Here is an 18,856-nt window from a genome sequence, read left to right on the forward strand (position 1 = left end):
AGCCATACAAATGGGAATTAATATTAAGTACATGTCTTTTATGGGGTACACGGTTCAATCCCCAACAGGTTTCATTGTTCAAAAGAACTACTCAAGAGGAGGCATTCTCTTGTTACTGGGATCTCCCAAGATCATTGCTAATGATATATATATATTTTTTTAGCACTTTAAAAAATTTTTATTTTAACATATATGTACCATAAGATTTGTCATTTTAATCATTTTTAAGTGTGCGTTCAATGTCATTAATTATATGTACAATGTTGTGTTACCATCACCATCATCCATTATCAAAACTGTCCCTCACTCCAAACCAAAACTCTGTACCTATTAAGCAGTAGCTTCTCATCCCCCTTCCTCATAACCCTGGTAACCTATAATCTGTTTTCTGTCTCTATGAGTTTGCTTATTCTAGATACTTCATATAAATAGAATCATATAATATTTGTCCTTTTATGTCTGGCTTCTTTCACCTAGCATAATATTTTCAAAAGGTTCATTCATCCAGGTTAAAGCATGTGTCAGTACTTTATTCCCTTTTATGGCTGTATAGTATTCATTATATATATACAGCATATTTTACCCTTTTATCTGTTAGTCGACACATGGGTTGTTTCCACCTTTTGTCTAGTGTGAATAATACTGCTGTGAATATTGGTGTACTAGTATCTGTTTGAGTCCCTGTTTTCAATTCCTTCAAGTATACCTAGAATGAAATTATTGGCTCATATGGTGATGGTATCTTTAATTTTTTGAGAAACTGCCAAACTTTTCCATAGTGGTTGCATCATTTTGCCTTCCCACTAGGAATGCCTGAGAGTTCCAATTCTCGCCAACACTTGTTACTTTTCTTTTTTCTATAATAGTCGTTCTAGTGGGTACAGTAGAGTCTTATTGTGGTTTTGGTGTGCATTTCCCTAATAGCTGATGATGTTGAGCACCTATTCATGTATTTATAGTGTATTTGCATTTCTCGTTGAAATGTCGTTTCAAGTCCGTTGCCCATTTTTTGGTTGGATTTGTCTTTATGAGTTGTAGGAGTTCTTTATATATTCTGGGTATTAAACCCTTGTCAGATATATGTATGACTTGATAGTATTTTTTTCCTGTTCTCAAGTTTCTTTTTCACTTTCTTGATTGCGTCCTGTGATGCACAGAAGTTCTTAATTTTGATGAGATCCAGTTTCTCCATTATTGATATTTGTGCCAATGAAAGTATAAAGACGTTATCTCTGTTTATGTGCTTATATGAAAACTTTAATGCTAATACAAAAATCTTGTAGAAAAGCGCAAGTTGAAATATCAGCTATACCATATATGGCAGTACTGTCCTACAAATAGCAGGAATTGTTAATAAAGATACTAAGCAGGGGAAATAATTATTTTTTACTTTCTAGAGAGTTATCCTCCTTTACACTCATCCCCTCCCTCTGTCTTTTCCTTTTTATTCATTAAATATCCTTTGAGATATTTACATGAAAAGAGAATATTATAAGCATCCGTGTTCCTAAATACTTGTGTTATCTTTTGAAAATAAAATGTTACAATTAAATTACTTTTAAAACCATGCCTCTGCCACCCATCTCCCCCATTTCCAGTAGCTAATACATCTATCTTTTTTATTTATGTAAATGGGTTTTCAGTAGTTGCTAATAAGTTTCATATTGTGGTGTTTATTGACTCTAACTTATGAATCTTTTTACAGTTAAATCGTCGATCTGAAATTGTTGCTACTAGTTCTGGTGATTTCATCTTGAAGACATATGTAAGACAAAACAAGACTGAAAGTTTTAAAACTTTGAAAGGCAACCCAATTGGACTTAACATGTTGAGCAACAATAAGAAATTGAGGTATAGGTGCTTCTACCTTTATAGCCAGTAGGCCCAGCCAATACCTTTTGTATTGAATTTGTCAGTAGGGTCAAGAAGTAGGGTAGTTCTGGGGTGTGGGTTCTTTGCTTTGAATCTAGGGAGTAGGGTTGATTACAGTGATTTGCTTTGAATCTAGGGAGTAGGGTTGATTACAGTGATTGTAACAGAAGATACTGTAGTATCTTCTGTAGTATCTTCTGTTCAGTATGTTGGGATTTCAAAAAATGATCTTGCTTTCATAAAAAGCTAGTAAAATTTCAGTCATAATATTAGAAGTAAAAGGTAACGTAAGGTGGGGATGCTCATGTCTCCTTTAGTGATGCTTATCACATTATCTCAGCAAGAAACTTTTTTGTTTCTTTAAGATTTCTTATCCCTTTTCTCTTCCAGACATAACCTACCTCTTATAGTAACACTGTTACTGGCAAGTAGGATGGGGTTGTTATATCTGGCAGAAATAGGGTTGAAAGCCACTGTTTTATTTCTACCCAGTGAATGTATGGACAGACAAAAGAGGTACATATAATAACTTCCCTGTCAGTGGCAGAATCAGAAGTAGAAGTTAGGGTTCCTGTTTTCTATTCTAGTGTTCTTCTGTTCTTTATCTTTTTTTCTGTAACGGAAATGGAAACATTTCAAAGACATGCAGAAGTGGGAAACTCTGCGTATGGATAATTCAACTTGGTTAGTTAGGCTTATCTATAAATAATTTTTTTAATGGAAACGTCTTTTGTGGTCAATTTTAAGGATTTGTTTTGCATGTGTGAAATAATTTTTTTTCCCTGTTCAAATTATTTTCTGTTTCTTGAATCTGCAGTGAAAATACACAAAATGCATCATTATGTTCTGGAACTGTAGTTCATGGTAGACGTTTTCATCATGCTAATGCACAGATATCAGTAGTAAAAACAGCAGCCCAAAGGTAAGGATTCTAATTTTGTCTTTATATATCTTATCCTGTTTAATAGAAGTTTTTCACTTTTTTTCTTTAACCAATTTTTTTTTCTTTGTGAAACTTTACTGTATCCATTGTCTATAAGGAGATATTCATGTCTCTGTAGTAATGCATGTCCTAGAAGTTTATTATTATATTTCATATCTAATTTTATATGTTACATTATGGAAATGGATAATTTTCTAAGAAAGGTCCATTCTATTGCATTGTATTCCAGTAGATCTAAGATATTTCTATGATACAGCATTGAGATTACATTTGACAAAGATATTTTCAGTTGGCGCTGAAGAGTAAAGCTCAGTGATTACCATATCTTTTTTTTTTAACTTTCTATTTTGAAACAATATCAAACTTACAAGATAGTTACAAAAATATTATAAACCTCACACAGAGAACTCCAGCATATCCACTCCATCCTCAGAAACCCATATCCACCTATTTTAACATTTGCCACCTATTGTGTCATATATGTAACACAATATATATGAATGATATTTATCATTCTACCTATTTATCCATCTCTCTATTTTCTGAACATTAAAGATCAGGTTGTACTCATCATAATCCTTAAATACATAATACTTCCATGTACATTTCCTATAAGCAAAGATATTTACTTATAAAATTACCTGAAGTACAGTTATCAAGTTCAAGAAATATAACCTTGACACAAAGCTTACATCCTGTATGTCAGTTTTTTTCTTATGTCCTAGTAATGTCTTTTTGAAACTTTTGTCCTTGAGTCATAGATCCTGTCCAGCATCATGTATTGTATTTAATTGTCATTAACTTTTTTGTTAATTTTTTTTTTTTAATGTGGAAACACATATACAACATAAATCTTCCCATCACAACCTCTCCTATTATACCATTCAGTGGGAGTAATCACATCCTCAGTGTTGCGGTACCCTTACCACCATCCATTACTGTAATATTCCCTTCTCACCGAACAGAAACCCTACGCTCATTTTTCATCAGTTGCCCATTGCCACTTCCCCCCGGCCTGGTAACCTGTACTGTACTTTCTGTCTTTATGAATGTGTATATTCTCCAGTATTTTTCTTATGTTAACCATGGGGCTTACTCAATGGCATACATAAACTGTGTTCCTATACGCCTTCATTCCCCCACTCTTATATAGTTCTTATCACAAATTATGTATTTTTTATACATTATGATTCCAAAACCATTGATTTATCATGACATTTTATGCTTTTGCCTCTTAGATCCTTTATGAATTAAAAGTGAAGCTACAAATAAAATTACAGTAGTACTGGTATTTCTATTTACCCATGTCATTATTATTACTGAAGATCTTTGTTTCCTCTTGTGCTTTCTCTTTCCTTTCAACCTGCAGAACTCCCGTTAGCATTTCTTGTAGGGCAGGTCTAGTGATGATAAAAGTCCTTCAGCTTTTGTTTATCTGGGACTGTCTTAATCCTTCCCTCATTTTTTTTTACGTGCATTGTCCCTCATTTTTGATAGACAGTTTTACCTCATACAGAATTCTTTGTTAGCAGTTTTTTGCTTTTAGCCTTTAAATATGTCATCCCACTGCCTTTTTACCTCCATGCTTTCTGATGAAAACTTGGCACTTAATCTTATTGAGGCTCGCTTTATTTATTTATTTGTTTTTAACTTTTTTTATTGTATAGTATAACATACATACAAAGCAAAGAAATAGCAATAGTTTTCAAAGCATTCTTCAACACGTAGTTACAGGACAGATCCCGGAGTTTTGTCATGGGCTACCATATGAGCATCTCATATTTTTCCTTCTACCTGCTTAAATATTTTTTTATCATCACAATCGACTTTTTTTACTTCTTTTTTTTTTGTGAACAATAGCATATATACAATAAAGCTATAAATTTCAAAGCACGGCACCACAATTAGTTGTAGAACATACTTCAGAGTTTGACATGGGTTACAGTTCCACAATTTTAGGTTTTTACTTCTAGCTGTTCTACAATGTTGGAGGCTAAAATAGATATCAATTTATGATTCAGCATTCATATTCATTTGTTAAATCCTATCTTCTCACCAGCACCTTTGGTCTTTCCATCCCTCTCTTTAGGGGTGTTTGGGCTATGGCAATTCTAAATTTTTCATATTGGAAGGGTCTGTCACTAATATGGGGAAGGAAGATGGAACTATCTGATGTTCTGGAGAGGGTGGACTAGATTTTAGGACTTTTATCTGGACCAGGAACCCATCTGGAGGTTGTAGGTTTCTGGAAAATTACTCTAGTGCATGGAACCCTTGTGAAATCTTGTATATTGCCCTTGGTGTTCTTTAGGATTGGCTGGAATGGTCCTGATTGGGGGTTGGCAGGTTATGATAGGTAGCAAGGTCTAACTGAAGCTTGTGTATGAGCAACCTCCCAACTCTATATGAACTCTCTCTGCCACTGATGCTTTATTAATTACACTTCTTTTCCCTCTTTTGGTCAGGATGGAATTGTTGATCCCACAGTGCCAGGTCTGGATTCATCCTTAGGAGTCATCTCCCATGTCACCAGGGAGACTTTCACCTTTGAATGTCATGTCCCATGTAGGGCGGAGGGCAATGATTTCACTTGAAAGTTGGACTTAGAGAGAGTGAGGCCACATGTGAGTAACGAAAGAGGTCCTCCAGAGATAACTCTTAGGAATGCCTATAGGTAGTCTAAGCTTCTCCACTGCCTACATAAGCTTCACAAGAGTAAGCCTCATGATCAAGGGCATGGCATATTGATTTGGATGTCCTTTAAGTTTTACACAGTATAGGGATTCCCTGATGGTAAGGTTTAATAGTTCCATATTCTTTCTTCCCTCCCTCAGGGGACTTTGCTGATACTCTTTGATTATCTGCTTAATATACTCTAAGATGTACCCAGGCAGTATAATAATCTATACAGGATTAAAGGACCTCTTTCTTATTTGGGGCTCCCTGTGTTTCAGTCTTTCAAATGAGCTATACAAATAGGTTGAATTAGATTATGCGCTACAGGAAATTTCAGTTCCAGACCAAATAAACCTTTCTTCCAGTGGTCTCAAAGTATATGTGCAGTTCTAAAGTATAGATAGACACTGTCTTCCTTACCCCTGTGTTCTAAATTACTTTAACCCCAACCTATTCAGCTTCATTCTTATCTCTAAATATCAGGTTATATATATAAAACAGTCTCTCAAAATCCAAAAATTATACTCACCACTCTGGACTTAATGGGTCTGCTCTAAAAGCTTACAGTTTATGCCCCTATTTTCTTACAAACATTTTCTAAAGGTGACCATACCACTGTTGTATTTTTTGTTTCTGGTTTATTTTGTCTCACATGTTCATTCACATCATTGCATGTGAGGCTCCCTGATTTTTTTTTTTTTTTTTTAATTTTTTTAAGGCTCCCTTATTTTTGACACATTGCTTCTCTCTTGCAGCTTTCAGAATCTTCTGTATCTTTGGCATTTGACAGTTAGATTTTAATGTATTGTGGTGTGGGTCTGTTTGGGTTTTTCCTGTTGAGCATCTTGGATGTGTATATTCATGTCTTACGTTAAATTTGTTAAGTTTTTTGCCATTATTTCTTTGGATGTACTCTCTGCCCTTTTCTCTGTTTCTTCTCCTTCTGGGAGAAGTACATATATTGGTATGCTTGAAAGTCTTCCATGGGATCCTTGCATTGTGTTCACTTTTCTTTGTTTTTTTTCCTCTTTCTTCTCCTCAGACTGGTGATTTTAATGGTCTCATTTTCAAGCTTACCAGTTCTTTATTCTGCCATCTCCAGTGTGCTGTTGAACTATTCTAGGGAATTCTAAATTCCTGTTCTTGTGGTCTTTATTCAGCTCTGTTTGATTCCTTTTCATAATTTCCATCTTTATGTCCATCTGTCATTTTCCTGATTTCTTTAGTTCTTTGAATATATTTTACTTTTGATCTTTGAGCATATTTACGGCCATTTTTTTAAAGCTTTTTTTTTATTGTACGATATAGCACCTATACAAAGCAAAGAAAGAAAAAAGAAATAGTTTTCAAAGCACTCTTCAACAAGTAGTTGTAGGACAGATCCCAGAGTTTGTCATGGGCTACCATACCATCATCTTAGATTTTTCCTTCAAACTGCCAGAATATAGAGGCTAGAAGGAGTAAATATTTTTTTTATCATCACAATCAACTTTTTTTTGTGTGTGTGAAAAATAACATACATACAAAAAAGCAATAAATTTCAATGCACAGCACAACAATTAGTTATAGAACAGATGTCAGAGTTTGGTATGGGTTACATTTCCATAATTTTAGGTTTGTACTTTTAGCTTCTCTAAGATGCTGGAGAGTGAAAAAAATATCAATTTAGTGATTCAGCAATCATATTCATTTGTTAAACCCTACCTTCTCTGTATAACTTCACCATTACCTTTGATCTTTCTGTCTATTTAGGGCCATTTTAAAGTCTTTCTCCTGAAATGTCCCAGAGCAGGTCCTCTTCATTGATGGTTTCTGCTACTTTATCTTCTCCTTTGCCTGGGTTGTTCTTCCTGTTTCTTTGTATTTTTGTAAAAATTTTTTTGAAACCTGGACGTTTTGATATTTTAGTATGTTATTGCTGGAAATTTAGACTCTGAGGTGTCTGTTCCTTAAGCTTGTGTTCAGGTACTGTTATAATGAAGCCTTTCTTGAATTTCAGGAGCTAAGGAAAAAAATATGTATGATATACACACATACATATCTATCTACATATCTATATCTAGATAGATAGACAGACAGATAGATAGATGATAGATAGATAGATATCTAGTAAGGAAAAAAAGAAAGCACCTTTCCCAGTTGTTGCAGATGGACCTGTGTACGTTTTCTCCTTCAGAGGTTGTCTATACAGTGAGTTTAGAAAATAGCTCCAGGCCAAAGCTTTGGAGTTGGCATGATTCTTCCTTTGTATATGTGTTGTCCTGGGCATGTGCAAGTGGCTCTGGGAATTCCAGCGATTCTTCCCTTCTCTATTGAAACAGTTTTCTCAGGGTCCTAGGCACTGCAGTGTATGTTCTACAGTCAGCAATCCCTTGCCTTAGTAATCTGCTTGGCTGCTCTCCCACAACATTCTATAGGAGAGCTCTGTGAACCACCTTCTACACTTAAGGCTGCGCTGGAACAGCAATTTACTTAGGCTATCATCAGACAGATTGGGCCAGACGTAAAAGATTCCAGTGTGTGCGGAAGGGTTACCTTGCTCCCTCCAGAACTGGAACCGGGAATCCATACTGGGAGCATGGGCCAGCAGCCAAACAAGTGAGGGGGGAAGAAGGGGCCAGCCAGATCCTACTGCTTTTACGTGACCTTGTTCTTGATATAACACCTGCCCTGTTCATGCAGTCCTACACCTGTTTTCTGGAGCTTTGGTAGAGATGTCCCTGCCAGTTCAAAGCTTCTGTGAGGGGAAACGTCTCAGTCCACTGTCTTGAATGTGGAGCATATTAACTTATCCTTTTAAGGTTTATAGGATTCTATAGTGTCAAATCAAATCACATTATTTCACGTTTGAAAAAATTCTGTATTTTGATAGTTTCGATAGGTTAGGATGTTCTTATAGCTCTTGAAAGTAACACTTGAGAAAAGCTTGCTTTTTTTGTTTTCAAGGTTTTCAAAACTATTTTCAATATGTTACATCCCCTTTGAATTTACTCAAATTTTCATGCCCCAACAGTTAAATAATTGATTGATGTATTTATTTATGAGATTATAAATAATTGAGATGAAATATTTTTATAACTAGCAAATATTAGAGATTTGGTGTATATTTTAGATGCCACTCTTCATTTTATAAAAATGTCATACTAGATTGCTACTTATTCAGAAAACGTGTCCCTGACTCTTAGAAACCTTTGCTATATTTGCTGTTACATAGATTTGCTATAACATAGATTATTAGACTTAAACCATAAATCTTTCTTAGACTTTAGGAAACCTTCCTTTAGTTTAAATATGTTATTTCATCATAGTTTTCAGGTAAGATATTTGAAACCATCAAATAAAAAGAAAGAGCGATTAGTACACATATCAAGAAATGGGCTTGCCTTACTGTCAGGGTCCACAGACAAATCAAGCTCTGTGGCTTATGTATTATACAACATGAGCATAGAAAGTAATAGGAGAGTAATTGGGGAATGGGAAGATACATACTTGCTTTCTCACACACTGATTAAAATGATAGAATCCATTAGTGAAAAGATCTGTCTTCTTTGTTTCAAAAATGTAGTCCAACTTGAAATACTAACGTTTATAATCAAGTGATATATTTTACAACAAAAATCGATACTACTGTTGAAATTATCTATCAGTTTGGGATTATTTGCACTATGACCTATTTTCCTCATCCTTCCTTTCCTCGCAAATAAAGTTAAAAAACTGATTACAATTTGGAGATTGATTAGTGTTTTTTATAATTCTAGATCTCAGCCCCCATCATGTGTTTCATCACACATCTGCATAAAAGATGAGATTTACATATTAGTAGCTAGTATTTATGAGTAAAATATTATTTCTAAAACAATCAAACCAATCTGAATTAATTTGCATTTAAAGAAACAATATTGAGCGGAAATACTTGATAAGAACAACTATAGGCAGTAGCAGAAATGAAGGAATTAAGTCAGGATAGATTCTATTTATGTTTGTCTTTTATTTATTCTGTGTAAGGGTTAACATTTCTTATTCATGCTACAGTGTGACTGTCACTAAAAAGATTTTAAAGTCGAAAGACAAGTCACTGAGAAGTTTTCCATTATTTTCCTTCAAAACCATCAAATGGGGGTACACAGGTAGTTCAGTGGTAGAATGCTCACCTTCCATGTAGGGAAAGAGTTTGATTCCTGGACCATGCACCCTCCCTCTGCCTCCACCCCAGAAAAACAAACAAACACTTAGTAGTTTAATGTTACACACCAGGTATAGATAGGGTATAGATTATATATGTACCTATATACCTATAGATAGGGTATAGGTATCATTTTGTCAGATGAGTGTGGCAAAATCCCAGCTCTTGGAGCTTGTTTTATTAGGATAGAGGACGGAAAGACAGGTAAACAAATAATTACATGGTAAGTGCAATAGTAGAGATATACAAAATATATATAGTAGTATTATGGAAAAGGGAGCAAGGAAGGATTCACCAAGGAAAATTATTAAAGGAGCTTTTGCATATACAGCTAGAAAAAGACACTCCATGCAGTAGGAACCATATCAAAGACGTGAGGAAAGCCTTCACCTTTAATGGTTGCTATTAAACAGTTGATTTTAGTTAGTGTAGTGTTGGCGTAATTACCAGACTTTGGTGAGGGTGTTTACCTTAGCTGTTCCTAAATTTTTTTATTATCTTGGCTCTTCATTTAAGTTTAAAAGAAATGCCACCAATTGGTAATTCACACACTCAGTCTATTCTTTGGGCAAGTAATATAACTTGTCTATTAAGTAAATCTGGCCTTCCTTCTGAGTAATTTATAGTTCTTTAGTAATGGGAATAAATGCTTTACACCTGTTTATCTAATAGGACTGTGTGTAGACTGTTAAATTATAAGGTCAGATTAGCTACTGTTTGGGATATAATTAAGATTCCAGTATATTCCCTTCATGCCATTCCACATGTTAATTTAATTTATATTTAAAAGATAGGTTGCTTATATATGTATAGCATATAATGATGGAAAGGTTTTTTTTAAGTATAGTTTCAGTATCGAAAAATGAAATGAAGAAATTTAAAAATATTATATTACTCTATACTTTCTCAACATCTTAACTTTAATCAGACTTGCCAAAAGATACGTTTTACTGGTTTTTCTTTTCCTTCATATGCTTTTTTTTTTGCTTTTCATTAAGGACCGTAGAAAATGAAGGTCTGCAAAATCATATGTAATCCATGAATGGAAAAAAGTGCCCTCCTGGAATAAGCAAGATTTAATTATTAACGAAAAACACCATTTTGAAACAATGTTTAATGTCCTAAATAAGGTTATGAATACCAGACTCAATCAGTCTTCCTCCCTCCCTTTCCTTTTTTTCCTTTCCTTCCTTTCTTGCTTCCTTCCTCTTTCCTTCATTCAATTTCAAGAGCACTAGCTCAAGGTTACCTTTTATTTTTCATTTTGTATGAAATAGTCCAATAAGTTGACACTTGTACAAAGTCCTACATTGCTGATAATGATTTCTCTCCCCATTTTTTAAAAAGTTCTGTTTTGAGTTTAACATCATAAGTTCCTCTAGGGCAGGACTTATTATAAACAATTGTTGAGGATTCTTATATAAAGTATGGTGGCTTGTAAGCTGTATTTCATATCATCCTAAATATATTTTTTTCAAGGATAAGAATAAATGTACACAGGTATAGATATATTTTTGTTTACTTTTCTAACTGCCTTGTTTTATTGGTAAAAACCAAATCTAGTTCTTTTACCACTGCTCTGTCTTCTGCATCTTCACTTTCCTTATACAGGTGAGTTTAAAAAACACAACAAAATCAAGAGTGTTCTAAACTCTTATCACTACTTGGGCACAGTAGTTTAAAGAGTTTTAAAAATGGCTATTATAGGTATCAGTGCCTAACTCGTGGGTTTTACTTTTCCTGGAAATATGGCTATGTAAGAATAAATATAGAGGGTAAGAGACTGTTTTTAAACTTCTATGCTTCTATTTTTTGTTTTACTTGTTTTAATAGAGGTATTATGATATTCCCTCATTTTTTATCATGTATATGGCATTTATTTATTTTATTTATTTATTTATTTATTTTGCATGGGCAGGCGCTGGAAATTAAACCCGGGTCTCCAGCATGGCAGAGGAGAACTTTGCCACTGCGCCACCATTGCCTGCCCAGTATTGATTTGTTCTATACAAATTATTCTCACTTTTTTAAATAGCTAAGATAAATTCCAAATATGGTATTGTAAGTGTTATAATGGGTATTTTATTATTGAAAATTGCATTTAAAAATAATTATATGTCTTTTTAAAATGTTTTTTGTATAGAGAAAAGTGACCATATATTTTCTTAACTTGCTGGGTTTGAATTGTGCTCCACATAAGAATATAAAGGTTTAATATGGGGACTAGAATATTTTGTAAACTGTGCCTTGCTGACAGTTCTGAGTATTTATGTCCTTTTAATAGAGGAATGATTCTAGGATGTGAGTTTTATTCTATACTGAATAGAGAGTTTATATAGTTAGTTCAGTAATTGATGTTAATAGCTTTCAGGACTTCATGAAGCGTGGAGAAAGATGGAACTTTTATAAATCAAACTTTTATAACAGGCCATAATTTCAACACCAGGCCTTTTATTGTATCTCAAATCATATGTTTAATCTAAGACCCTTGTACAAATGTTTCAGCCTGAAAAGTATTTTTTCTTATTCAGATTCAGATAATCATACCTAATATAGTAGGATTGGAACCACTAAAAATTTAGTGTCTCCTGAAAACTACTTGTTTTACTATTCTAAAATAGCATATATCTTCAAATATTGGATTGTTAAATAAAACCCTTTCAACAATTTTTCATGTTTTTATATAACCCTCTTTCTTAACAGGAAAATTGTTTAAATATAATTTTGCATATTGATAAAAGTTGGGGAAAATTTACGTATCTTACAAGATTGAAAGTATATAGCATGTATTTAATGTGTTTAAAACAACTGGATCACATTATAGTCTTGTCTTATTGACTGCAGTTACTAAAACTATACTGATATATCAACAGTGAGGTCTTGCCTCTTACATTTCTTTTCTTTTTCATGTTTTAAGCAGTCTGGACCGAAAGGAAAGGTAAGCTTACTATTGATGAAATTAGAGCATGGATATAGCAGTTTAAGATATCAAATTCTTAATATTTCTATGCTTTGAAAAATATTCAATCAGAGTTCATCATTAAAGCTTACTAGTTATTGTAATAAAAATAGCATTAAAAGCACATGATCTTTCACTTATGTGGTAGTGTTTCAGCATGATTCTTAGTATGCATTTTCCATAAATAGTTATATATTTATGCTTATGTGATTATTTTCTATTAAAAACAGAATATTTTAGTGCCTTAGTAGTTGAGTTGTTCTCCATTTTATCCTCAGAATCTTACTATATTTCAGTGATGATAATACTTCATTTTTACATTTCAGTAGCATAAGAAGAAAAGTGGAATTAGAACATGTTAAACACTTTAAACCTCAAATATATTCCGATTCTGACACAAAAGTTAACAATAAAATTTCATGATCAAACGTCTATCACTATTTCTACCCTTTGTAATAACACACAGACAGTCAAAAGCAGGGACATTTTATAATTTTAGCTGTAATTTTATTTTAGTAGTGTAGAGTAGGTAAAAAGGACAGCTTGTAACATTTGCTAAAATGCATTTATATTACATCTTTATTAAATACCAAGTTTCTGAGATACAGATTTGAAGATGATCCTTCCAGCAAACTATTTGGACAAATTTTATAAATTCGAAACACTTCACAATTCTTACGTATTTTAAATGAATCAGTTGTGTGCATATTTTACTTATTTCTAGAGAGAAAAAGTATTTTCCCATTTGTCAACTTTTCTCTTTTAGTAAACTATTATTTCTTAGGTCAGATATAGATGAGTCATTTTATATCTTTCTAATGTTTAAATCAATCGAATGTTTTTCTTTTCAGTAAGATAGCCCTTAGGTGTTTTTAATAAAACTGCTATAAAATAGACATAATATATATATTAAATGTTTAATATTAATTATGTAATGTAATATTCAGATTAATTAATATTAAATATACATTAAATAATTCTTTATATAGTCACACATGTGAAATACACTTTAGTTTTATTCAAAGAAATTCTTCTATACTGTGGTAGATAAAATGTAAGTACTATTATGTCATCAGAATAATACGATTATTCATTTTTTCACAATAGCTCTGGAGGTCTTGTACTGATTGTTTCCCACTGTTTTTGGCTCCTTATGCCTATTTCTTTAGTAGAAATTTTATTCATTGATATATTCAGCAAATATTTTAATGCTTATATGTGCCAGGCACTTTTCTAGGACAGAGATCTTTACCCTCTTGTAGCTTAGATTCTTCTTGAAGTAAAGTGGTAGAGTCAGAACATCCAGAATTGAGTAACCAACATAACTGGTAGGCACCTAACTCATTGTAAAATGGGGATAATATTTGCCTAATTTTAAAGGAGGTTTGTGAGGAACAAATGAGATATGTAAAACTGACTTATACACTGTAATATATTTGAAATTGCTGTATTAATGATAGATATTAAAATTCTTTTAATCTTTTTTGCTTTGCTTATCTCCAGAGAATAAAGAAAATTGGATATGAAGCAGCAACTGTTTAGAGGGACCTTATGAATATACCCGTAGATGTTAGGCTGAATTTAGCTTAGTAGTTGTTAGGCTGAATTTAGTCTGTTGGGCCTTTGAATTCTTACCTAAAATTATTTTGTGTTTATCTTTATCAGACATAAATTGAGAAAAACTTGGTGTTGTTGGTAAATTTTTCTTTGTTAATTTTTTCATGAGTCTTTTTTTTTCCCCTCTCAAATAGTAAACCACATCTTTTTTCTTCTCTCCGAAGATTATTGGGAATTTTTTTCTTTTTCCCTTAACATATGAGGTATTATAAATCTCTGAACTAAATGATTTATTTAGTAGAAAATGGTTTCTCTAATAAAAGTTAAGTAGTCTTGGAAGGTTAATCATTTCTAGTGTTTTGCCTCTTGTACCATATGTACTGGGCACACTGAGCAATGTTTTCAGTTTAAAACCCGATAAGAATAAATGCAGATAACAATGTTAAGATCCTAGGCATGCAAACTTAAAAAATTATTGCCAATTCTATGTATTATGGTGACATGACTTCTTAAATGACTCGAATTCCATTCTAACTCATAGACAGAATCTGTTGTGATGCAATGGTGTGATAGCACCAGCAAAGTAGAATATTTTATCTAGTATTAGAACTGTTTCTCACCCCGGATTAGAAATCTGACCCCTTATGAAACTGAATCACAAGGTTAAATTAAAACATTTGAATATTTAAAAGCTTAATGTTTATTTTTATTATAAAATGTGTGCATGTTGTAGAAATTTTTTTAAACAACTTAAGGGTATAAAGTGAAAAGTATACCATAAATGAGCATATGAAATATTAGAAATATTTGCTTGAAGGGTGTATTTAAATAAACATATATAGAAAGGTTTTATGATTTCTTAAAAGTTCTCAGAAAACTACATGATTTGGATTTTGATACGTTTCTTTCCAATCTTTTTTAAAAAATAATATTTAACACAGGTAAAGTCAATAGAGCGTGTATTCTGAATTTTTACCTAACAGTATGTCATGAGTATTTTTCTGTATTATGCTGCCTTCTAAAGATAAATTTGAAGTTACATAATAGTTTATCCTACAGATGCTCTGTAATTTATCTCATTAGCCCATTTATCATTTTTATTTTATATATGTAGAAGTTGACAAGCAACTTTGTAATAAATCTCTAACTGCATCTCTTAGAATAAATCTCTTTAAAGAGATTCTTTGGGTTAGGTTACAAGTGCTTTTTGGGGGGGGTGGAGGTTACAAATTTTTTAATGCTCTTGATAAGTACTGCTGCTCTATTGTTTTGCAGAGAGGTGGTACCAATTTATAATAGCATTGTAAATTACTGTCTTAAGGTATCTGAAAATAAAATCATATTCTGATGATATTATCTTCCTTCGGATTTTAAGAGAGTCTCTGAAATGTTAGAAATAGTAAGAGTTGATGGTAGGCTACAAAATTAATAGTTTTAATGATTGCTTCCTTCATTTCAGCTCTAATCAGTTGAAACATATTTTGCAAAAACCAAAATCTTATTGGCAATAAAAACTATAATTAAATACCTAATAATAAAATTAACAATGTGTAAATCTTTTATAAATATATTTTTAAAAATGAATCTGAGGTATGTATTATGTTCCTGGCTGGTAAAATGTCATGTAATTTGATGCCAGTGCACCTTAAAGTGAGTTTAATGTGATTTTTGTCAAAATCTTAGTGACCTTCATTCTATTCTAAGAAATTTGACCTTGATTCTAAAGTTCTTTTAAAAGAATAAATATCAAAGAAGAACAACAGACTTAATTTTTTAAAAAAAGTAACTAAGGAAGAGAAGAATGAGATGCCTTGCCACGTAATAAAACACACTGTAAAGAAAACAGTGATTGAACATGGAAATACTATGAAAAGTCCAGCTAGTAAGGCAGTAAACAGTATAAAGAGTCTAACATATTCAGTTTTCCAACCACTCTTTCAAATTAGTAATCATAAGCAATCTGCAGGGCCTTTCAAATGTCTGAAATAGGACACGGTACGTCAGGTGACAAATTGATATTTTGAATTACTACATGATGGCTCTCCATGATGGTCAGTGGATCATTTTTAACAATATTGCCATCCTTGGTACACAGCAGTGTTCATATAGTAGATTGACCTGCTAAATACACTTCTGATTACGAAGTGCTTTTTACATATACACTTTTTATTAATTCCAAATATTTATCAAGTAGCTATTATATTCTAGGCATAAGGATACAGTTATGAACAAAACAGACAAGATCCCTGCACTCCCTGTAACTTAACAGTCTAATGGGACAGAGACCCCAAATGAACACGCAAAACATGAAATAATCAGTTCTGCGTAGAGAAGTATGCTTGCATGTATGATAGTGACAATGTGTTTTCTTTAGATTGCCCCTTCAGAGAAACCCTTACTGCAAAGCTAACATTGAACCAAGGACTAAATGAGCAGTCAGTCATGCAAAAGTAATAGAAATGGCATTTCCAGATAGGGAGGAGGTAATACTGAGTTACTAATGCCAAAATTAGTTTGGCATGTTAAAAGAGCAGAAACAAGGACCACTATGGCTGGAGCATAGAAGGCAAAACAAAATAAAAACATCCAGGTCCTGGTTTCTAAATACCAAGTCTCCTATAAAAGGAATTTGTAGAATTGGCTCCTTAAAGAAATGGCTGACTCTAAGGTTAGGGTAGGTGAGTATGGAACATCTTGAAGTGCCAGAAACAAAGCTAGCTCCTTAAAAAACAAAATGGAGTGAGTGGTCATGTCAAAGGGACATGGAAACCAACATGAAAGATTTCTCAAAGGTCAAGACTGGAACAATTGGATTATAACCCAACATATAATAGAGATATCTGTGAGTGCATACTGATAAGTGATTGAATGAATGAATTATTTATTTATTGAACTATTCTAGCAATCTTGAGATAAACCCCATTTTTATACAATGCTGGATTCCATTTGATAAGATTTTATAAGGCATAAAATGAATTGGGGAAGAAGGAATAACTCTTAGAGAAGAATTCCTAATATGAGTAAATACTTTATTCTTCAGGAAGTGAACTCATACCCCCTTTTGTATGTGGTTTGGATTTATGATTTGCTTCCAAAGAATTGCATATGGGAAGGGAAAAAAATAACTAATTTCAGAATAGAGAAACCTGGCACACACTTCCTTAATCAAGTAATCAAGGTGAATATCACCAGTGATAAATCATGTTGATTTGTACCCCTGATGTGATGTAATATTCTCTGAACTATTTCTCCCCAAACAATTTCTGTCAAGTCATGAAAAAAACATCAGACAGACCCAAATTGAGGAATGTTTTGTAAAACCCCTGACCAGTTGTCCTCAAAAGTGTAAAGGTCATAAAAAACAAGGAAAGATCAAGAAACAGTCACAGCTTAACAAATGAATATGAATGCTGAATCATTAAATTGATACCTATTTTAGTCTCCAGTATTGTAGAGCAGCTTGAAGTAAAAACCTAAAGTGAAATTGTAACCCATGTCAGAGTCTGAAATATGTTCTACAACTAGTTGTGGTGCTGTGCTTGGAAATTTATCGCTTTTTTGTATATATGTGATTGTTCACAAAAAAAGGAAAAAAGTCGATTGTGATGATAAAGTATTTAAGCCTGCTAGCCTCATGTATTCTGGAGCAGGTAGATGGAAAAATATTAGAGGATTATATGGTAGCTCATGACAAACTCTGGGATCTGTCCTGTGACCACTTTTGGGGGAATGCTTTGAAAGCTATTGCTTTTTTTATTTCTTTACTTTGTATATATGTTATACTATACAATTAAAAAATTTTAAAATTCAGGAATATTGAACTGTAAAGAAATAGAGAAAAGGTTTGGAGTGCTGAGAAGAGGGAAGGGGCTGCTAGTGAGTATCTTCGATTATACTACAGGCACCTTTTTAGTCTGCTAAGGACATTGCTAGACTGGTTTGCTATTTTCTGATGGAGGCTAGAAACTTGTCACAGTTAGAAAAAGAACTGTGCCTATTACAGAAAGAGATGGAGAGAGAGACAAAAGGAGGGACAGAGTGATATATAGCTCTTCAATTTATTGAGAGTTTTCAACTGCAGAGAATTCTCTAAAACTAAAAATCTGCGTTTATTAGAATCGCCTCCCCATTCAACTTCCCTTCTGTCTTAAGGGTGAAAAATATTAGATAAAATGGTCTCAAGTCTAAAGATACAAAGAGTGAATTAATGCTTCTAAAAGAGAATTTGGATTTTTATTGTTCATTGAGTCATGCTGTGCTTTCATATAAAACTTTAAAATATTTGAATGGTAGAGACATATATTTATAACTACTTTCCCTCTCCCCAAACTCTTTCTATTGTCTTTTTCCTCAGGATGATCAAAAAGAACTTGAATTTTTTAACATTACAAAATCAGTCCATGGTGAATTTGAGACAAGTCTTGACCATATTGCCCAATAAAACACACACATCTTCTTTTTTTTCCTGACTTTAACTGAAATTAAAATCAGAATTTAATGAATTTAAATTAAAATGAAAAATTAAAGCTCTGCCTTTTTTGAAGACAAAAAAAAAAAAATAGTCACAGACCAGAGGACACTATGAATATGAAGACTAATTGCAATATATTCAATTATCTTTGTAACTTTTCTGCTAATCTGAAATTATTCTAAAACAGCATTTACT

At 32.8% G+C, this 18,856-nt stretch overlaps 1 protein-coding gene across 6 annotated transcripts in view; it reads left to right on the forward strand.

The window, feature by feature from the left end:
• SENP6 (SUMO specific peptidase 6) overlaps window positions 1-18,856 on the forward strand; it is a 140,661-nt gene that overhangs the window by 33,335 nt on the left and 88,470 nt on the right. For 3 of the 6 annotated variants that reach the window (XM_077162264.1, XM_077162267.1, XM_077162262.1), the window contains exons 4-6: window positions 1,706-1,851; window positions 2,690-2,794; window positions 12,592-12,612. In XM_077162264.1, the coding sequence (XP_077018379.1) occupies window positions 1,706-1,851; window positions 2,690-2,794; window positions 12,592-12,612 (272 nt within the window). Of the gene's footprint in view, window positions 1-1,703; window positions 1,852-2,689; window positions 2,795-12,591; window positions 12,613-18,856 lie in introns of all 6 variants that reach the window. The other 3 variants (XM_077162263.1, XM_077162266.1, XM_077162265.1) reach the window with 3 other exon arrangements.

The sequence above is a fragment of the Tamandua tetradactyla genome, chromosome 5 (genome assembly GCF_023851605.1).
Source record: "Tamandua tetradactyla isolate mTamTet1 chromosome 5, mTamTet1.pri, whole genome shotgun sequence".
NCBI classification, from domain to species: Eukaryota; Metazoa; Chordata; class Mammalia; order Pilosa; family Myrmecophagidae; genus Tamandua; species Tamandua tetradactyla.